Genomic DNA, 20,435 nt, shown 5'->3' on the forward strand with positions numbered 1-20,435 from the left:
CTCCGGCGGACCTCGGCGCAGCAGCGACACCTAGTTGATATCTGGCATACGACCTTAGTGAATCGCAGCAGAACCTGAATCAGCGTCGGAGAACGCGCTGCTGGATCGCGACTGGACCAGGTAAGTAAATCTGCCCCATTGCCCACCGTACTGTGCACGGGAAAAGTATAGAGCTTAATTTATTGCTGTATCGTATGTACAGTTGGGCCACACTACTCATTATGGAGAAGGGAGTGGTGAGCAGCACTCACCCCTCCTCTCTCCAACACACAGCTGTCTGCTGGCCCAGGCTACTGCTCAGGTGAGGATACATTCGTGTGAAAGAGGCCTTAGGCTAATTTAATACTGATGAGCTATACCCAGAATAGAGCATCAATATCCGATTGCTGGGGATCAAACATACATGTCCCACACCAGTCAACTGATTTATCTGTCTTTATGTTATAGTGGTCATACTGGGGTACTGCAGCTTAGCTTCTTTTATTAATGTGCTACTGGAGAGCCTCCAACCCTCAGATCTGCAAGGGAAAGTGAATGGACCTAAGCTTTGGTATTAGGCAAGGTGGTATCTCCCGAGATGTCACCTTTCATTGTGATGATCAGTGACAGACAGACCGATTCCCTAAAAAAAACCTCATGTCAAGATTTGTAAATTTACAGCAGCTGTAAACAGCTGTGGGTAGTTTTGTTTTTGTTCTACATTTTGGACTTCCAGTCCTATCAGAAAGTTCATATGAGGATAACATCAAAATGTAGATTTGTTACTACCTCTTGTTACAGGTTTTAACACTCATCATAATTATCATTTATCACTGACTCCTGACACCTTGTGTACCCGATTTCTCATATTCTTTATTTATTGGTGGTTCAGTATTTGTATCAGTAGAGGTGCAGTTTCTGAGGGAGGAAGGGAGAGCAGCTTGAACCAAGGATGAGACAAGGGGGGTGTCCCAGACCACATCAAATTCCCTGTAGTCACTGTAGCTAAGAAGTGGCAGCCAATGAGTGAATCTATGGCTACGGTGGGAGGAAGTGCAGCCAGCCTAAACCAATGATGAGACAGGGGGCATGTCCTAGACTACATCGAACTCCCTGTAGTCACTGTAGCTAAGCTCTGGCACCTAGTCAGTGGAGATATGGCTACAGTGGGAGGGTGTGTAGCCAGCCTAAACCAATGATGAGACAGGGGGCGTGTCCCAGACCACATCAAACTCCCTGTAGTCACTGTAGCTAAGGTGTGGCAGCCATTCAGTGGATCTATGGCTACGGTGGGAGGAAGTGCAGCCAGCCTAAACCAATGATGAGACAGGGGGCGTTTCCCAGACGACATTGAACTCTATGTAGTCCCTGTAGCTAAGAGGTGCCAGCCAAACAGTGGAGATATGGCTATGGTGGGAGAAGGAGCAGCCGGATCCAATAATGAGACAGGGGGCGTGTCCCAGACTACATCGGACTCTCTGTAGTCACTGTAGTTAAGGTGTGGCAGTTAATCAGTGGCGATATGGTTATGTTGGGAGCCTGAACCAATCATGAGACAGGGAGGGATGTACCAGACTACACTGAACTTCCTGTAGTCACTGTAGCTAACATGTGGAGAAGCAGTCAACAGGCAAGTAAAATATTACATAAATATCTGGGGATTATTATTATTATCCCCATTATACACACCGACTGATTATTTTTAAGCCCCTGATCAATTTGTTTACATTTAGTATAAAATCTGTACAGGTCTACAAGTCAGTTTACGCTGCAGATTTCCAGAACAGGTTTCACCTTTTGCATAGGGGGCAGACAAATCTGTAATGAGAAATGCAGATATTTAGGGCCTTTGGTCCCCTGAAGATTCCAGGCTGCAGATTTCCCCCTGTTGACATATGTTGCAAAAGATTTAGAGGTTGTCAATTTCTGATCTTTCAAAGTATCACATCCCTTTGTATGTAGCTGGCCTGACACATAATACTTGTTATACTCCATGTAATACTCCTACGCGGCATTATCCAGTCACTGGATGAAATCCTCTTAGCAGGTTCCTTTAGATCAAGTTCATTGACTATCTCACTGGCCAAGCGGTCAGCTAAAGAGGATCTGTCACAGGAGAAGCCTTCTCTCCATGTACAAGTCTACCGTCACCCTGAGAGATGGAAGTTCTGGGGAGCTGGGGGACCCCCTATTCTAACCCTTTAAATAGTTTGCGTTCTCTTTTATTTTCTTTAACCTTGTGACCATGTGTAGGGACATAGGACCATATAGAGTATATGTGTCACTATGTTCATCCATCTGCTGAGAGGGGACACCTTTGGTCAAGATTGGAGTCAGCTTAAAGTAGGCAGAAGTGTCTATCATTTGGAATACATCACTATTACCATGTATCCTATAAAGTGGACAAGCCCTTTAAGAACCGTACATAAGAATATACTATTTTTGTAAATGGTACATGTTACTTGGGATTCTGTTTTTGATCTGACACAAGGGCCTCTGACTGCCGAATCTAAACTCCACAACTGTAAAATGGCACCTGCAGCAGGCTATAGCCCATCCTATGTTTGCTATGGAGGCTTTTTATGTTTTCTATGAAGGTTTCTCTAAGATGCAGTGTTAAAAAAAGTGTAAAATAAAGAATGCATTGTGATTTGGAAGCTCTATAGGTCACCTGGACTTCATGTGTCTCCATACGCTGTGCACAAGACTCTGTAATGTGAATGAGGCCTTATATGACTTGAAACCTTAGTGGTCCCTTATATGGTGTGGAAACAAGAATCTGCAAATTCTTATCACTCTCAGGCTACATTCACACACATGTATGGGGGACGTATATACGGCCGACTTATATACAACCGATATACAGTATGTCCCCCATACACTTCTATGGGCTCACGGCCCTGTACACGTGCGGCACCGTACCGCTCCATAGCCCGGGAAAAGATAGGACGTGTCCTATCTTTTCCCGTATTACAGCGCCGTGCGCCATAACTTCCTATGGAGAGGGGAGGGGGTGAGCGGCGCTCACCTCCTCCTCTCCCCGCACTGCCGTGTGCCCGCCGTGCTACGGTGCGGCGGGCTCACGGCAGTGTGCATGTAGCCTCATTGTGATTATATCCACATAATATGCCCCAGAGCAGTGGAGATCGCTCCTCTTATAGGATGGGACCGAGGCCTGGGGTATACGGAGGTGGGTTGGGGGGGATTCAATTGGGGATTGGTTGGGTTGGAATTCAGAAGATTTTAGTGACCCAACATAAGTAATCTTCCTATATATGAGAAGGGTAAAAATCTTATATATTCCTATCAATACATACATGTACGTGGTTCCAGAATGTCCAGGAAAAGTACTACAACAGTCCTCAATCGCTGCCCTACCGGCAGAACCAACATACTGAAGGTACTTGAATTAATAGCGAAAAACTTGACTGTGGATCACTGCATCTTATGTACTAATATACAATTGGGTGGTAGCTATACTTGAAAACACTGTAAAGTTTTCAATGGTTAGACAACTCTGGAGAAAGTGAGGAGAAGCCCATTTTGGTCCATGAACAAATTGATCATGCCCTTTTTAGGGACATTCCAGGACATCAAGTCAGTTAAAAATGACCTGATCCCAATGGCCCACATCCATTATCCACTATTCTAAAATTCAGGTAGCGGAAGAGTTGGCAAGTATGACGATACCCTTGTCCTAGAAGGATGGGTTTGTCTCTGTATGGTCTACAGACATTGGACAGAGAGCAACAATGAAGGGAAAGGAACACACCCCTAACTGGAAACATCTAGTTTCTAATTTATTCACATTTTTCTGGAGTGTCCTATAAGATTTAAATTACAATAACACGGTAAAACAATACTTCAATGCTTCTTTAAAGGGAGTCTACCAGAAGGTTTGACCACACAAAGCTGAGGCACTGTTAGTTACTAGTTCTGGAGGTCTGCATATCCATACCCTTTTGTGTGTAGGTAGCAGCAGGAATGTGAAACATGCATTTATATTCCATGATTGTAGCTGAACTTGATTGGAGAACAGGGGGAGTCTCCTCAAACTGTTGTGTTCTTAGATCTCTGAATTCAAACTGCTCCCCAGGCCTCCCCTTTGCTGTAATATTGAACCAGAAACTGAGGGCAGGAGGTGTGTGTGAGTCCTCACATATCAGTGTCATAAACTGCTCCAAATCCAGTTACAATCCAGGAATGTAAACACAATCCTGCTGCTACTAATAACACACACAATGATATGGTTACACAGATCCCAGGGTCATTACCTAAGACTGCATGAAGTTTTGGATGGTCTAACTGATGGTAGGTCCCCTATTATTCTAAATGGGGATCTTGTTTCATTCTGCAGGGGGTCGGGGTCTGATATCCATAGTTCCATAAAGCTCAGTTTTTATATCACTTTGATACTGCCAGAGAAGAAAGATTAAAAACAATGAAGCTAAGGTTTTCAAGTTTGGAGCCCTACACCCTAGAAGCACAAGAATATGCAAACCTGCTTACAGGTTCCCTTTAAGTGGTACTTATAAACTAATCCCCAGCGATCAGATTGAAAAAAACAACAATGTTTTTTTATCATTCAGGGACATTGTCGGACTGGCCCACCAGAGAACCAGAGGATCCTCCGGTGGGGCCAGAGGCTAACCTAATATTGGACTATCAAGGTACAGTGAGACAATTTGGAGGCTTGTAGGGTCTATACCCTGGGGAATGAAGAAGCGTGGACCACCAGAATCTTTTTATGTGGTCAGGCCAAGAAAGCCCAGTCCGACACTGATGCCTGGTCCTATAGGCAATTGGTCCCATGTTCTGCCACGTCCCAGCAGTTAGTCCACCAGTGATCTGCAATTTATCCAATTATGTGGTAGATCCGGCAAATGTTACTTTTTTAAATCCAAGTATATCATTACCATATATCAGAGCTTTCACAACTTTTAGAGTGTTGGCAAATAAATCTTATAAAATATTTTTATGGTATTATTGGAAAAAAAAAAGTAAAATAATGATGGGCCCAGGATAGAAAATAACAAGGACAAACTTATTGCAACAATCCTCTGCTGGTCCTGTGTTGGTCCTCACAGCTGTCTACTTCCTGATCCTGGTAGGTCATCACAGCACTCTACTTCCTGGTCCTGCTTGACACACAGGAAATGGCCATTCAGCCAATCAGTGGCTCCTGCAGTGACCTGCCTCAGTCACTGATTGGCTGAGCAGCACCTCTGGGCACTTCCTGTCTTGGTTTAAACATCAGGAAAGAAGTTTAAAGACCTACCAGAACCATGCAATGTCAGGAGAGTAATCGATAAAGGTGAGAATAATTTTTACCTTATCTTATGCTATGCTCATCATTATTTTCTAGAATTTTTTCCTTTTTTTTTGTCCTGATCACGTGATCATCTCACAAGTACAAAGCTGGTTATGGTTTACAACAATTCTTTCTTCTGAGGAGCCCCATCTGCATGATTGTGACATAACCAAGGCTTAAAGGGATTTTCCTACTAAGGGCATTTATCTTCTTTCCATACAGTGTGGGACTGCAGGGGGTTTGACTGCTAGGACCTTTATTGATCACAGGAACAGGGATTGTATTTCCCCTTAAAATCTCCATACAAATGGAGTGTTTGTGCCACATATTCTTGCAGTCTATTCACTTCTATGGAACTTAGAACATCCACATGGAAGTGAATGGAGAACAGGACAAACATGAACACCAACTGGCTTCCAACTGGACTTGTGGGTCCTGGTTCTGAGGGACCCAGTGGTTAGAGTAAGCGGAGAACCTGGAAATCATAAAGAATTGATACATATTGTATCATAGACATAACTTTTTTTCTATTGCAACTTGGATAACACAAACCTTTAGGCTCCCAAAAGGACATGAGGACATAACTCAGGCTAGAACAGTATGGGCCAAGGTTCTGGGCACTAGATTCTATAGGGAACTGATACAACGATGAAGTAGATGAAGGAAGGTCTATCTACTACCCAACTTTACTCCATGTTGTAGGGTGGCAGATGGGCCTCACTGGCGTTAACCCTCTTGTCATGCCAAATTCCCACAATGTATAAACCAGTTTGTTTCACTACAACCCCTGCTTTATATACTCTAGTGTATATACATAGTATAATCTACTGTATATTATCCACAGTGACTATACTTTATACATCCACCACAGAAACAAAGATTTCAACCCCATAACTCATGGTCATCCTTGAAGGCTAAAGTTCATCATCCTGAGCCTCTAATTTGAGTATACACAGCCGTCCCCTAATATAGGTGAGTGATCAGACCCATAGGACCCCCGTGTATTGGCCTAGATTCTGTCGATGGTTTCGGTGGGGGTAACGTATGGATCATTGATCTCTTTATATCCTCAATTTCATGGAATATCGGTGTGTAAGGGACACTTCTAACTATACATGGATCCCATATGTTGTATTAGTGGATTGTATACGGTATCTAGAGTAGCTGACACGATCTCCACAGCAGCGGTGGCAGCAGATGTCAGATGACAGGCCCTGCTGCTTGTGGACAGCTACCTGGTGCTGAACTCCCAAGCCCACAGCCATGTAATGAGCACTGCATTGCTAACAACCCCTCTGTCACTACACAACCATTCCCTCTATCCGAGCATGCAGCAACCATCCCTATCCTGATCGGAGAGTTCAACCAACGTGGGGGGAGGGGGGGGGAGGAAGGAGTTTAGATGTGTTTATAGGGAAAGATGGCAGCTGTTATAACCCACCCAAAGCCTGGATAAGGTAGGCCCTGGCAATGGATGCAGGTTTTATCTAAGGATTAGGGTAGTAGTATAGGCTTTGGATCAATCACAGCACCCCTTCCCCCTCCCCAAAACATAAAACTGCGCCCCCCCTGTCCGGTAGGCATACAGTATACCATTCCAAAAAATATAAATAAAAAATAGAGGAAAACAGCAATAGCATAGTAAGGGTTAAAGAAAACCACCGAAACACCGTAATGAATATGTCTTATATAACCCCCCCTCCAATACCACCGGAGACAACCGCACGGATCAACCGGATCAACAGAGACACATTAACCCCTAAAACACTGGATGAGCACCAGCTAAGGTGGGGGGGGGGGATATCAGGGCCTCCCTATTGATCCAAGGAGGGGAGGAGGGGGGGGGGGGTAGATTCTGCAGGGCTTGCAAAAAATTACCCAGATTTGGAATGATAATATTGGTGTTTTTGCACATAGGATGGATGCAGTAATTTGGAGCTAGGAAGAAGAGGAGCTGCTATAGATGTGTGAGGGTGGGTTGATGCAGACATCACAAGGCACTCATTAGGAGGAGCCTGCAACGCGCTGCACCCCCAGCTCCGAACAGGTTAGAAAGGAGACATGCTTACTTGAGTACTGACTGCTCCTTCTCCTCTTCTTTCTTCTGCCGGTCCATGACGGCGAGGATTGTCTTCCTCTCGTCCTCGGTGAGGTGGCTGAGATCAGGCATCTCCGGCAGGAGCGTCTGTGCAGGAGGCAGAGGGCCGCCCCTGGGCCCGAGAGGAGCAGACATGTTGGTGGATGAGCAACACACACCGATTGGAAATACTGGATCTCAAGCCGGTTGGTCGTAAGACATAGAACATAAATCACACACCGAGCTGCGGCGAGCCTTTAAATCACGGATCCGTAGTGACGGGGCGGACATCCAGGCACCCACAGAGAGCCGGGGCTAAATACAGCAAGAGGAATGGGTGACAAACATCATGCTACAGAGGAAGGAGCCTCAATGCAAAGTAGTAGATCCAAAAGAAGGAGCTTGCGGTTCTTGGAGGGACATTCCAGCTTTGTGCTATTGAATGCCCCCGGTTGTTTTTTTTGTGTAGCCCCCCTCCCCCCTGTGCCCCACAGACGGTGCAAGGTGTCCCTGCTCGTGAGCTGAGGGGGCTGGAGAGAGCTGCACGGTGACAGCAGCAGCAACAGCAGCTGGAGATGGATGGGGGAGGAGGCAGGGATGCTGCTGGTAGTGGATGGAGCTGAGCATGCGTGTGTCACAGGGGAGGAGGTGAACTAATATATATCCTCTTCCGGAGACTAAAGAACAGAAGGGCTGAGTGACTCACACAGATGACCAGATGGCTCCTACTACAGATGTATACACACTGGAAACTACCGCAGACTATAGCGCCAACCTATTCCGGAGAGGAGACGCGCTTGACACCCAAGATTAACACCTGCAGTGCCACAGCGACAAGGAGTGATACACAGGACGAGAGCAAAAGATGCAACATCCAGAGATAGGCTGATAATCCGGCGTCTGATAATCAAGAAATTTTAATAATCTGTACAAAAGAAAGATACCTAAAGATAGATTGATAGATAGATAGATAGATAGATAGATAGATAGATAGATAATAGATAGATAGATAATAGATAGATAATAGATGATAGATAATAGATAGATAGATAGATCCAAACAAATAGGCAGCACTTTTATCATGCTACTAATCGTAGTGACCTATAGAATAAAGATAATATAGTATTTTTAGTGTATGGTGTACGACCCCCCAAAAATACAAAAAAAGTAAACCAAAATTGACAATTTTCTTTTCCTCCATACATTCAAGAGTTAATAAAATCTCATCAATGAGCTAATGACCCACTAAAATGAAGTATTTGTAAAGTGCATCTCATGTCGCAAATAATAAGCCCTTATATGTCCAAATTGCCAAAAAAATAAAGATTGTATAGCCAATAAAAAGTGACAATGCATAATCTGTTCTGAATGGCGCAGCTTCCCTCCATGCCCTGGCGTGTGCCTATAGAGCAGGTTACCACCACATATGGGGTATTGTTATACATGGGAGGGGTTGGGTATCAAATTTTGTGGAGTGTTTTGGTATTTTGGGCCACATTTATCACTTTTGTGCGCCTAAGTGTAGTAGTTGCGCCTAAATTCTGGCGCACTGTTTTGCCAGAATTATCACAAGCTACAACCATCTGTGATAAGTATATTTTCTGCCTCTTATTAATCACTTTACTTTAACACAGTTTAGGCGCAATTTTGGCACAGTTTAGGCGCAATGTTAGATTCAGGCACTTACATGTCATCCTGCTACAAGCTCCTCTCTGCTTCTCCCACAGCCCAGAATGAAGATAACACTCACAGCAGCACCCAGGTGTGTGACACCCTGCACCCAGTGACCTCCTCAGCAGGGGCTTCTCCTGGAGGGGATCCCCCAGTGCTGGTCTCCTGCTGCACCCCTGTAATTCTACACAGTATCCCCCTCAGACACTGTGCAGAATTACATGGGGGACACTTGTTTGTAGTATCTGCAAACTTGTGCAAACTTCTCTTGCTCTTGCTGTGAGCTCAGCGTTTTGCAGAATATTTAGTAAATAGAAGGTGATGAACTGTAAATAGAGTCTGCAGCTCCTGTCTGTAATGTATCTAATGTATCTATTATATGTTCCAGTGTCTGGCTGAGCTTTGCTGCTAGAATTGAGCTGTTCTGCAAAGGGGCTCAGTGCTTTCCTCTCAGTTAACGCCACCTTCGGACTGGAGTGTTTTTTCGTCCGTTTTTGCGCCTAAATGAAAACGTTGCAAGGGATGAATATCATTAGGCGCAGCAAAACATCTGGATTGGTAAGATAGATGAGGGAAAGCTGGTTATTTCTGCTGCGCGGCTAGTTTTGCGTTTAATCGCAAAAATTACGCAAAAACGGTGCGCCTGAATGAAAAGGCGCAAAAACAACAGGAAAAACGAGTGATACATGTGGCCCTTTATCCACTGAAAATTTGTAAATTTTTTGAAGAACACATTGGGCCACATTTATCACTCGTTTTTTCTGTTGTTTTTGCGCCTTTTCATTCAGGCGCACCGTTTTTGCGCAATTTTTGCGATTAAACGACAAACTAGCCGCGCAGCAAAAATATGCAGCTTTCCCTCATCTATCTTACCAATCCAGATGTTTTGCTGCGCCTAATGATATTCATCACTTGCAACGTTTTCATTTAGGCGCAAAACACTCCAGCCCGAAGGTGGCGTTATCTGAGCCCCTTTGCAGAAGAGCTCATTTCTAGCAGCAGAGCTCAGCCAGACACTAGAACATATAATACAGACATGAGATACATTACAGACAGGAGCTGCAGACTCTATTTACAGTTCATCACCTTCTATTTACACAACATTCTGCAGAAGCCTCAGCTCAGAGCAAGAGAGAAGAGAACTTTGCAGAAGTTTGCAGAATGTTGCAGATACTACAAACAAGTGTCCCCCATGTAATTCTGCACAGTGTCTCAGGGGGATATTGTGCAGAATTACAGGGGTGCAGCAGGAGACCAGCACTGGGGTATCCCCTCCAGGAGAAGCCCCTGCTGAGGAGGTCACTGGGTGCAGGGTGTCACACACCTGGGTGCTGCTGTGAGTGTTATTCTCATTCTGGGCTGTGGGAGAAGCAGAGAGGAGCTTGTAGCAGGATGACATGTAAGTGCCCGAATCTAACATTGCGCCGAAACAGCGCCAAAATTGCGCCTAAACTGTGTTAAAGTAAAGTGATTAATAAGAGGCAGGAAATATACTTATCACAGATGGTTGTAGCTTGTGATAATTCTGGCAAAACAGTGCGCCAGAATTTAGGCGCAACTACTACACTTAGGCGCACAAAAATGATAAATGTGGCCCCAAGTTTGCAAAAATGCAATGCTACACACATTGTAAACACGCATGCAATGTAAACGGAAATACAAACGAGACTTCAACGCATACACCACATGAGCGTAAAAAAGCATTAAGTGGAACCGTGGCGCAGACATGACACAAACAACACAGAACCGTAACTGTGACACAAATGCCGCGTAAATGCAACCGCCAGCAACATTGGTGAAACGTAATTATTTATACGCAAAGTCAACAGAATATTACCGGAATGTGTGTGACCACAGCCTTTAAATGAACATATAAGAAAAACACAGCTCAGTATTCATAATAGCTTCTCTCTGACAATACCTGCCACTGATTGGACAATATGAGAGAAGATTAGCATAACACATGCCTCCAGCTCCAGCCCCAGCTCCTCCTCTCTGACCAAACACAGATTATAATGGTCAGATACTGGGAATGATTTCTCCACAACCGTGGGGGCTAGAAGGAAAATTCCAAGTGCCCGTGCATCTATATAATGCATGCTAATCTACACATGTGCGATGTGGTGAAAGGTCGTCTTTAATATAATACACATCAAGTTCTGTCATCAGTCCAGATAGATTTATCAGCGCCCGATTAGAAATTGAAACTATTTTTCCTTTTATGCCACCTCCATGTCCCTTACATTGTGATTTATGATGTCACACGTCCCTCACATTGTGGTCTATGATGTCACACTTCACTTACATTGTGCTCTATGATGTCACACGTCCCTCACATTGTGGTCTATGATGTCACACTTCACTTACATTGTGCTCTATGATGTCACACGTCCCTCACATTGTGGTCTATGATGTCACATGTCCCTCACATTGTGGTCTATGATGTCACATGTCCCTCACATTGTGGTCTATGATGTCACATGTCCCTCACATTGTGGTCTATGATGTCACATTTCTTTTACATTGTGCTCTATGATGTCACACGTCCCTCACATTGTGGTCTTTGATGTCACACGTCCCTTACATTGTGATTTATGATGTCACACTTCTCTAACATTGTGGTCTATGATGTCACATGTCCCTCACATTGTGATCTATGATGTCACACGTCCCTTACATTGTGATCTATGATGTCACATGTCCCTCACATTGTGGTCTATAATGTCACACGTCCCTTACATTGGGGTCTATGATGTCGCATGTCCCTCACATTGTGGTCTATGATGCCACACGTCCCTCACATTGTGGTCTATGATGTCACACGTCCCTTACATTGTGGTGTATGATGTCACATGTCCTTCACATTGTGGTGTATGATGTCACATGTCCCTACCATTGTGGTCTATGATGTCACAGGTCCCTTACATTGTGGTCTATGATGTCACACATCCCTTACATTGTGGTCTATGATGACACACGTCTCTTACATTGTGGTCTATGATGTCACATGTCCCTCACATTGTGGTCTATGATGTCACTTGTTCCTTACATTGTGGTCTATGATGTCACATGTCCCTCACATTGTGGTCTATGATGTCACACGTCCCTTACATTGTGGTCTATGATGTCACACGTCCCTTACTTTGTGGTCTATGATGTCACTTGTTCCTTACATTGTGGTCTATGATGTCACATGTCCCTCACATTGTGGTCTATGATGTCACACGTCCCTTACATTGTGGTCTATGATGCTGCACGTCCCTTACATTGTGGTCTATGTCCCATGTGAATTTTGTGTTCTGCAACTAAAAATAAAGCAGCATTAGATTTTTGGCTATGGTCATATATAAATGGAATTCTGGTTACACATGTTATATCATATCCTGGCTACTTTAATCACAAATTTTATGTCTCAATATGAAATATTCCTTCAGTGTCAGATTTTAGAAAGCGTTAGATGATCAATACCTAAAGTCAGACAACCATTTTCTTAAATTTCCCGGAAGAATAACAGAGGAATTAAACAATACAAAGATAATGGAAAAGTCTAGAACAAACAGATCAGGAGAGGCGAATATAGACACCGCATGGAACTACAAGTATCAGCATGCCCTAAGAGATGGATAAGTTGATCCACCACCTCTGCTCGGATGCTCTCCACTGCATCCACAACAAAATGTCTAATTTTCGGAGAATTTGTGGACCAGTGTCCGTGCATATGGCTATTATGGATATTCCATATGTATCTGTGTTAATCATATTCCCGTTGCATGCGGTTACATTACAGCGCGGCGCACGTCACCACGAACGTAGGAATAACAAACGGCAGCTGAAAGTTTTGTCATGGCTTAAGGGGAGTAGAAAAGGTCACCATCCGCATATAATAAGACCCTAGTGAGGGTCATATAAAATACACCAAACAGATAGCATCCAATTACGTAAGAAAACCTCGTACTGAAATTTCGTGTCTGACGCCAAATGTAAATGGGCGCATCTATGGGCGAAACAGTGGAGGATGAGGAGCCTTGAGGCACAGGATAGCTCAATCTCAAGGAATTCAAAAGGGCGACCTAATGACCGCAAGGACCAGCTCATGTTCAGGTCACCATCGAATGGACACGTAAAGGGTAGAAGGAAATGGATCCCCGGATAGAAAGTTATCAGAAATATATTATAAGGATGGATTCACTTGTGCAGGTTTAGGTGAAATTTTTGAAGTAGATACCGAACTTATGGTAATTATAAGAAGGAATTTAAAGGGAATGTACATAATTAGGGGAATAATCTTAGAACAGGTGATTCAGTTGTGGTGGAATACAAGAAAATCCCATGATCAGCTCTTCACTCCTCACCAAGGACAGGTGTAATTACAGTAGTGGATTATAATATAGGCGGTTTATGACGGTATTCTGGGGCCCCACCCTTCTAGGGGGCCCCGAGGCCACACAAACCACCCACCAAATTTTATACTGAGAAGGACCTTAACCTATGAAATCACTATACATCTGTTCCTGCTCTTAATACACATGTGCACAAGAGCCATTTCAGGACCTTTGAACATCCTCCAAAGGTCCTGAAACCGATGATTGAAAGCAGGCAGTAGCTTGATTCTAGCACCAGATGTAGGAAGTGCGTTCTAGACTTGTAGGGGCTATAATATTCATACAGCCCAGAGCCCATGGCAGCGGAGGCCCCAGTGGTTGAATTGCCAGAATGAGTGTCTTATTCCCCTTAAAGGGGTTGTCCAGGATCAGAATCCTGTGTCAATGTTGAGGCTCTATCTGTCAACAGAGACCTTCTGCTATGGGAAGAAACCCGAAGTAGGGACCAGGGTGAGTTTAAAAGTACAAAAAACTTTTTCTTTTACAACCCAACCACATGTCTTTTCCGATAAGAGTCACCCCAGCAGTGTACTTGGAAGAGGAGGTGACGATACCTAACACCTTGATGATGATTTTTATTGCTTATTTTTATATCAGTTCTAGGGAAAGGGGAGTGATTTAACGTTTAGGTTTTATTTTTATTTAATTTTTTTTTACTGTATTTTTAGACCTCCCAGGGTACTTTAACCCTAGGGGCTCCGATCACTTATACAATATACTGCAACACTACAGTATTGAAGTATATTGTACATCCAGTGGATCTGTTGACAGACATGGACAGGTAGAGATCACATGACCCCCCATCTGCGGCCATTTTATGGTCCGGCTGATGAGGTAAATGACAGGAGACTTCACTTTACATATCAGGAAAGCAGAACAAAGCTATTACTAGATGTATATTGGTAAATTACCTCATATCCTGCCCCACAGACTTACATTACAAAAAACATGAGGTAAAGTGGCCAACCCCTTTTAAGATTTCAAACATGGGTCACATGACCTCCAAATCTATAGAACCTCCTCTGACACATAAAGGGTAAACTATGAGGTAGAGGTTATGAAGGAGACCTTCCTCTATTTAGTGTTTCCCATTGGTCCAAATATAAGGTCACCAAAAGCAGGCCCGGTTGCCCAGGGCTGCTAGAGGGGGCCCACATAAGGCTGTACATAAGGAATCCATAGGAGGTGAGGGGGGCTTTATATAAAATAACCATGAGGGGGCTGATTGGGATGATAAACTAGGGAATATTTAGGAGACGGTCTTAGTTTCTGAATTATTAATGCCGCCATGTGAGTTCACTGCAAAAGGGTCCACTGAGGCTCTGTCACCCAGGGGCCTCCTGTTACCTGGAGTCGACCCTGACCAAAAGGTCCTTCTCCATCCAAAATTTAGACCAGTTTATTTACATCTCTGAGCTCCTTTCCTTTAGCTTGGTGATAGGCAGAGTCAGCACCTTACAGCGACACCCAGAGTAGCCTTGTCCTCTTTTACAATTTCAATCTTTTTTGGTGATTTTGAATAACGCAGTTTGTGTTTCTGTTCAAAGCCGTTTTTTTGTTCTCCAGCGCTTCAGTCGCTTCCTCTCGCTATTTCAAAGACTTCTGTATTTTTCTTTATTTCTTTGCCCTAATTAATACAATTGCCCCCTGTTGTCATGTTCCCTTTCCTCCTACTGATTCCATGTAGCCGGTGCTGTGAACTATGTCCCAGAAGCCTTTGCTGCCACTTCTTATTCATTACACTGATTAAAGGAGAATTGTAGGGAATCAAATTAATGACACAGAACAGTAAAATATGAAAAGTTAGGTGTACGGAGCCGTACGGAAGGATACGCCGGCGATGCTTCAGTGACAAACTGTTTTAATCAAAGACCTCATTATGTTTATTTCATGCTTACAGCATGTGATTATATTTATAAGATTCCATTACTTTCCTTATGACTCCCCCTATGTCACATCCCAACATCTAGGGAGTCGTCCTTAGTCCCTGTAAATAGAAGCATCTTCTCAAAATTTTGGAATATTCATCTTTTTTTTGTCTTTTAGGTGGATTATTAGATACTTGGAAAATTAGGTTGTCATTTGTACTTTAAGGAGGGGTTAATCTTAGTTCATATGCAGTGTCCAACTGGGGTTCATCAAATTATCCTGAGACCCCAATGTCCATCATTCTCTAAATAGACTCTAGTAGCCTTCAAAGTGAGTTGTCTTAAGTGGGACCTTAAGACAACATTATTTGTTTAGTGTATGGGCCCACCGGAGGATCTTCTGCTCCTCTGGTGGGCCTGTCCTATACTATCCCAAGTCTCAACACAGCCTGAATAGGAGTTCCTATCAAACCAAAATAAGCAGTTTCCATGACGTTTTCATATAGTCCCAATCGTATACCCTTAGGCATCAAAGTTGTATTGAAAACTATGGTGCCTTCTGCAAAATACAAGCTGTCATTCAGCTATATCTATGGGGGGGGAAAGTATAAATATAAATATATCTCCCCAGGAGTGCCACAGTGCCGCCCCAGAGACAGCTAAAAAAATCTAGAGTGCAGCACAAAATACCTCTATTAAAGCAGCACCTGTGCAGCACAAAATAACACAAGACAGCAGCTTAATATATACCGTATTAATAGTGCAGCATATAATACTGCCCCAGCAGAAGCTAAAATAAATCTAAACTGCAGCACAAAATACCTCCATTAGAACCCCAAATAGGTCTGTGCAGCACAAAATAACACCAGACAGCAGCTTAATATATATTAATAGTGCAGCACATAATACCGCCCCAGCAGAAGCTAAGATAAATCTAAAGTGCACAAAATACCTGCATTAGAGCCCCAAATAGGTCTGTGCAGCACAAAATTTCTCCCCCAAAAGTGCCCCATACTAGGGCTTAATATATCTCCCCAGGAGTGCCATAGTGCTGCAGCTAAAATAAAATCTACAGTGCAGGATAAAATACCCCACATATCACATAGCAGCGGCAAATATTAATCAGCCTAACTCCAAAACTTCCCAGACTGGGAAGCAATTTCAAAAAATATTGGGAACAAATACGTAATATGATCACATTAAAGAAACATTCATCTTCCACATTGGGCCTAGGCCCGTAACTCGAGATAGGTACATGCTATTGATACGAACTGGCTCCCTAGTGCAGTCTAGTGCTAAGGCCCCATTCAGACTGCAGTATTTATGTCAGTGTTTTCTATCAGTAATAATGAGCGAAAATCAGGAGTGGAGCATAAACATTGAAAGGCTGAAAATATTTGTGTACATTTTTTTCTTCGTTTGGGGTCCACTCAAGGATTTGGCTTACAAATAATAAAGGGGAATACTGAATGATGCCGGTCCTTATTTTCTTCAGGACCACCCATAGAGGGCCCTACCTGTACTCAGTGACCCCAATCTGTTATCAGGACATAGGCGCAGACATTTACCACACAATTTTACACAGAAATTTGTGGTCTGAGTCAATCCAGGAATTTCGATCATATGAATCGGTAAGATTTTTTTCAGTTTTTCATGATCAAGAAAACTTCCAAAATAATCTAAAGCTGATATTGTCATTTCTGACAGGAATTCAGAGTTGAGTTTTATTCATCAGTCCTGGGTTGGTCCCTACAATCATTTCTAGTCATTAATTTTTCATAGCTCAGCCACTGCCCACTAATTATTTTTATTCCAAAAAATTGATAACCCTTAAAAATACAGGGTTTTTTCGCTCATTTCTTGCTCTCCACCTTCAAAAATCCAGACCTTTTTTTATATTTCCGTGTACAGAGCTGTGTGGGGGCTTGTTTTTTGTGGTACAAATTTTACTTCTCGGTGACGTTATTTATTATTCTATGGCGTGAAGCTGAAAATAAATTCCAAAGGGGAAGCCTTTTTTTTTAACTATTTTTCCAGACCCTCTAGATACTTTTACCCTAGGTGGTCTGATCTTTCCTACCTTATACTCCAGTACTACTGTATCGTAGTATATGTATGGCCTTTTTTACACAGACCCAAGGCAGTCATGGCAACCGATTGTCTTTTAAATGCCACTGGTGACATCATAAAGGTTAATACTCACGATTGGTGCCAGGACCAATAGCAGGTATTAGCGGTGGGTGTTTGCTGCAATATGCAGCAAACCCCACCTCTGTATGAAGAGGGCTCAGCACGTGAGTCCACTTCATCTAGGCTCCAAGTCTCTGCGCTGTACATGTACGGCACAGAGCGTGAAGGAGTTAAAGAACCTTCTCAGAAGTTTTTTTTTTTTTTTAAATGTTAAAATAAATTAATAAATAAAATTAATAAAAGCTAAATATGGGTCGCCATCAGAGATGAGCAGAACCAAGTTCGGGTATGGGGTGCGTCCCGCTGGCAGCAATGCTAGCAGGTGGCACATTGACGCCCCTACCTACTAGTCAAGGCTGTGATAGGCCAAAGGGGACCAGTGGTTGGATGGAGATCTAGGGTGCTGATAAATATGAATTATGTCCCTCAATTTTGGTTGTGTGGCATTGTCCAACTGGAAGAAGTCTCCTCTTTTAGGGAAGGTTTCCTAGGAGAACACCATCCTATCATATAACTATTGCCATGCTTGGTGCTACAGTGGCCCGATGGCCTTAGACACCAGTCCTTGGTCACTAGGTGTCTCTTCCTTGGACCACTTTTGGGTGGGACTTACTACTACACACTAGGAACACCCTACAAAACTTGGTATTTTGGAGGGTTTCGTAACAGGAGATCAAACCACCACAGTCTGCCGGTCACACAGATCTCCCTTTCCCCTTGGACAGGGGTCACATGTCTGTTTTTGGCTCATGAGGTCTGGAGGGAGAGGATGACTGTGCAGTTACTGAACACCAGGAACCAGCAGACAGTGTGACATGGATACTCACAGGTTAGGATTGCTGTGTCATTAACCCTCTACGTAGATGTTTAGGTTAGAGGATGTACATCAGATCATGGGTGTCATTACCAGAGGGGTGGGTGCTGTCAGGCCCAAAAGCAACAGGTACTGATGGCAGTGGAAGGTGCAAAATGAAACTTCACTCATTAATATTCCTGTACTGTGACATCACTGTATATTATTCCTGTACTGTGACATCACTGTGTGTATTATCCCTGTACTGTGACATCACTGTAAATTATCCCTGTACTGTGACATCACTGTGTGTATTATCTCTGTACTGTGACATCACTGTGTGTATTATCCCTGTACTGTGACATCACTGTGTGTATTATCCCTTTACTGTGATATCACTGTGTGTATTATCCCTGTACTGTGACATCACTGTCTGCATTATCTCTGTACTGTGACAACACTGTGTGTATTATCTCTGTCCAGTGATATAACATTGTGTATTATCCCTGTACTGTGACATCACTGTGTGTATTACCACTGTACTGTGACATCACTGTGTGTATTATCACTGTACTGTGACATCACTGTGTGTATTATCTCTGTACTGTGACATCACTGTGTGTATTATCCCTGTACTGTGACATCACTGTGTGTATTATCCCTGTACTGTGACATCACTGTGTGTATTATCACTGTACTGTGACATTACTGTGTGTATTATCTCTGTACTGTGACATCACTGTGTGTATTATCTCTGTCCGGTGATATAACATTGTGTATTATCCCTGTACTGTGACATCACTGTGTGTATTATCACTGTACTGTGACATCACTGTGTGTATTATCCCTGTACTGTGACATCACTGTGTGTATTATCACTGTACTGTGACATCACTGTGTGTATTATCTCTGTACTGTGACATCACTGTGTGTATTATCCCTGTACTGTGGCATCACTGTGTGTATTATCACTGTACTGTGGCATCACTGTGTGTATTATCACTGTACTGTGGCATCACTGTGTGTATTATCCTGTACTGTGACATCACTGTGTGTATTATCACTGTACTGTGACATCACTGTGTGTATTATCACTGTACTGTGACATCACTGTGTGTATTATCCCTGTACTGTGACATCACTGTGTGTATTATCTCTGTACTGTGACATCACTGTGTGTATTATCCCTGTACTGTGACATCACTGTGTGTATTATCTCTGTCCGGTGATATAACATTGTGTATTACCCTTGTACTGTTATATAACGGTGTGAAAGTTTCATAATTTTTGTGTTAATTTTCAGGTTCAGTGACAATTTTATTTTATTGTACAGGTTGTTACCCACTGGGGGTCATTTACTAAGGGCCCATTTGCGTTTTTGCGAGGTGTTACCCGAATATTTCCGATTTGCGCCGATTTTCCCTGTATTGCCCCGGGATTTTGGCGCACGCGATCGGATTTTGGCGCATCGGCTCCGGCATGCACGCGACGGAAATCGAGGGGGGGGGGGCGTGGCCGTAAAAAAAAAACCTGACGGATTCGGAAAAACTAGCACATTAAAAAAAAAAAAAATGTCGCTGGACTCTCGCTTACCTTCACCCACGATAGGATGGTGAACTCCAGTGCGTTCCTACTGTGGGGTCCCTATCAGACCTCAGGGTTGGCATAGCACCGATCGGCACTTCCACAGGGTGTTGATCGTCGTGGCGTCTATAGGGTTAAACAGGCATGATCCCACCAGTGTCTCTTCATGTTGTAATAACTTTTCAACACACAGTATCATTTGCTGATTTGTTGTTTGGGTTTTTTGGGGGGGGTAAAAATTCAACAATTTACAAAAAATTTTTAAAAATTTCAATTTTCAAATATTCTATTTTTCTAGACAAAAAGTCATACAATTTTTTTTTTTTTTTTTGTAGGAAACCTTTTGCCATTAGTCTTTTCCAGAATTTGTTTTGAGTTTTTTTTAAATGAAGTTAGAAGGTTTATATTTTAACCCCTTCCCGCTGATGCCCTTTTTCGTTTTTTGCGTTTTCATTTTTCACTTTTTTATTTTTCCATGTACAGAGCTGTGTTATGGCTTATTTTCCGCTTAACAAATTACACTTCAAAATGGTGGTATTTAATATTCCATGCCGTGTACTGGGAAGCGGGAAAAAAATTC

At 43.2% G+C, this 20,435-nt stretch overlaps 1 protein-coding gene across 45 annotated transcripts in view; it reads right to left on the reverse strand.

The window, feature by feature from the left end:
- Positions 1 to 7,959, reverse strand: part of RIMS2 (regulating synaptic membrane exocytosis 2) — a 443,591-nt gene extending 435,632 nt beyond the window's left edge. For 32 of the 45 annotated variants that reach the window (XM_072151364.1, XM_072151362.1, XM_072151350.1 and 29 more), the window contains exon 1: positions 7,360 to 7,959. In XM_072151364.1, coding sequence (XP_072007465.1) covers positions 7,360 to 7,523 — 164 coding nt within the window. In that variant the 5' untranslated portion in view covers positions 7,524 to 7,959. The remainder of the gene's footprint in view (positions 1 to 7,359) is intronic. The other 13 variants (XM_072151384.1, XM_072151383.1, XM_072151391.1 and 10 more) reach the window with 3 other exon arrangements.
- Positions 7,960 to 20,435: the final 12,476 nt, after the last annotated feature.

Source organism: Engystomops pustulosus, chromosome 5 (assembly GCF_040894005.1).
Source record: "Engystomops pustulosus chromosome 5, aEngPut4.maternal, whole genome shotgun sequence".
Lineage (NCBI taxonomy): Eukaryota > Metazoa > Chordata > Amphibia > Anura > Leptodactylidae > Engystomops > Engystomops pustulosus.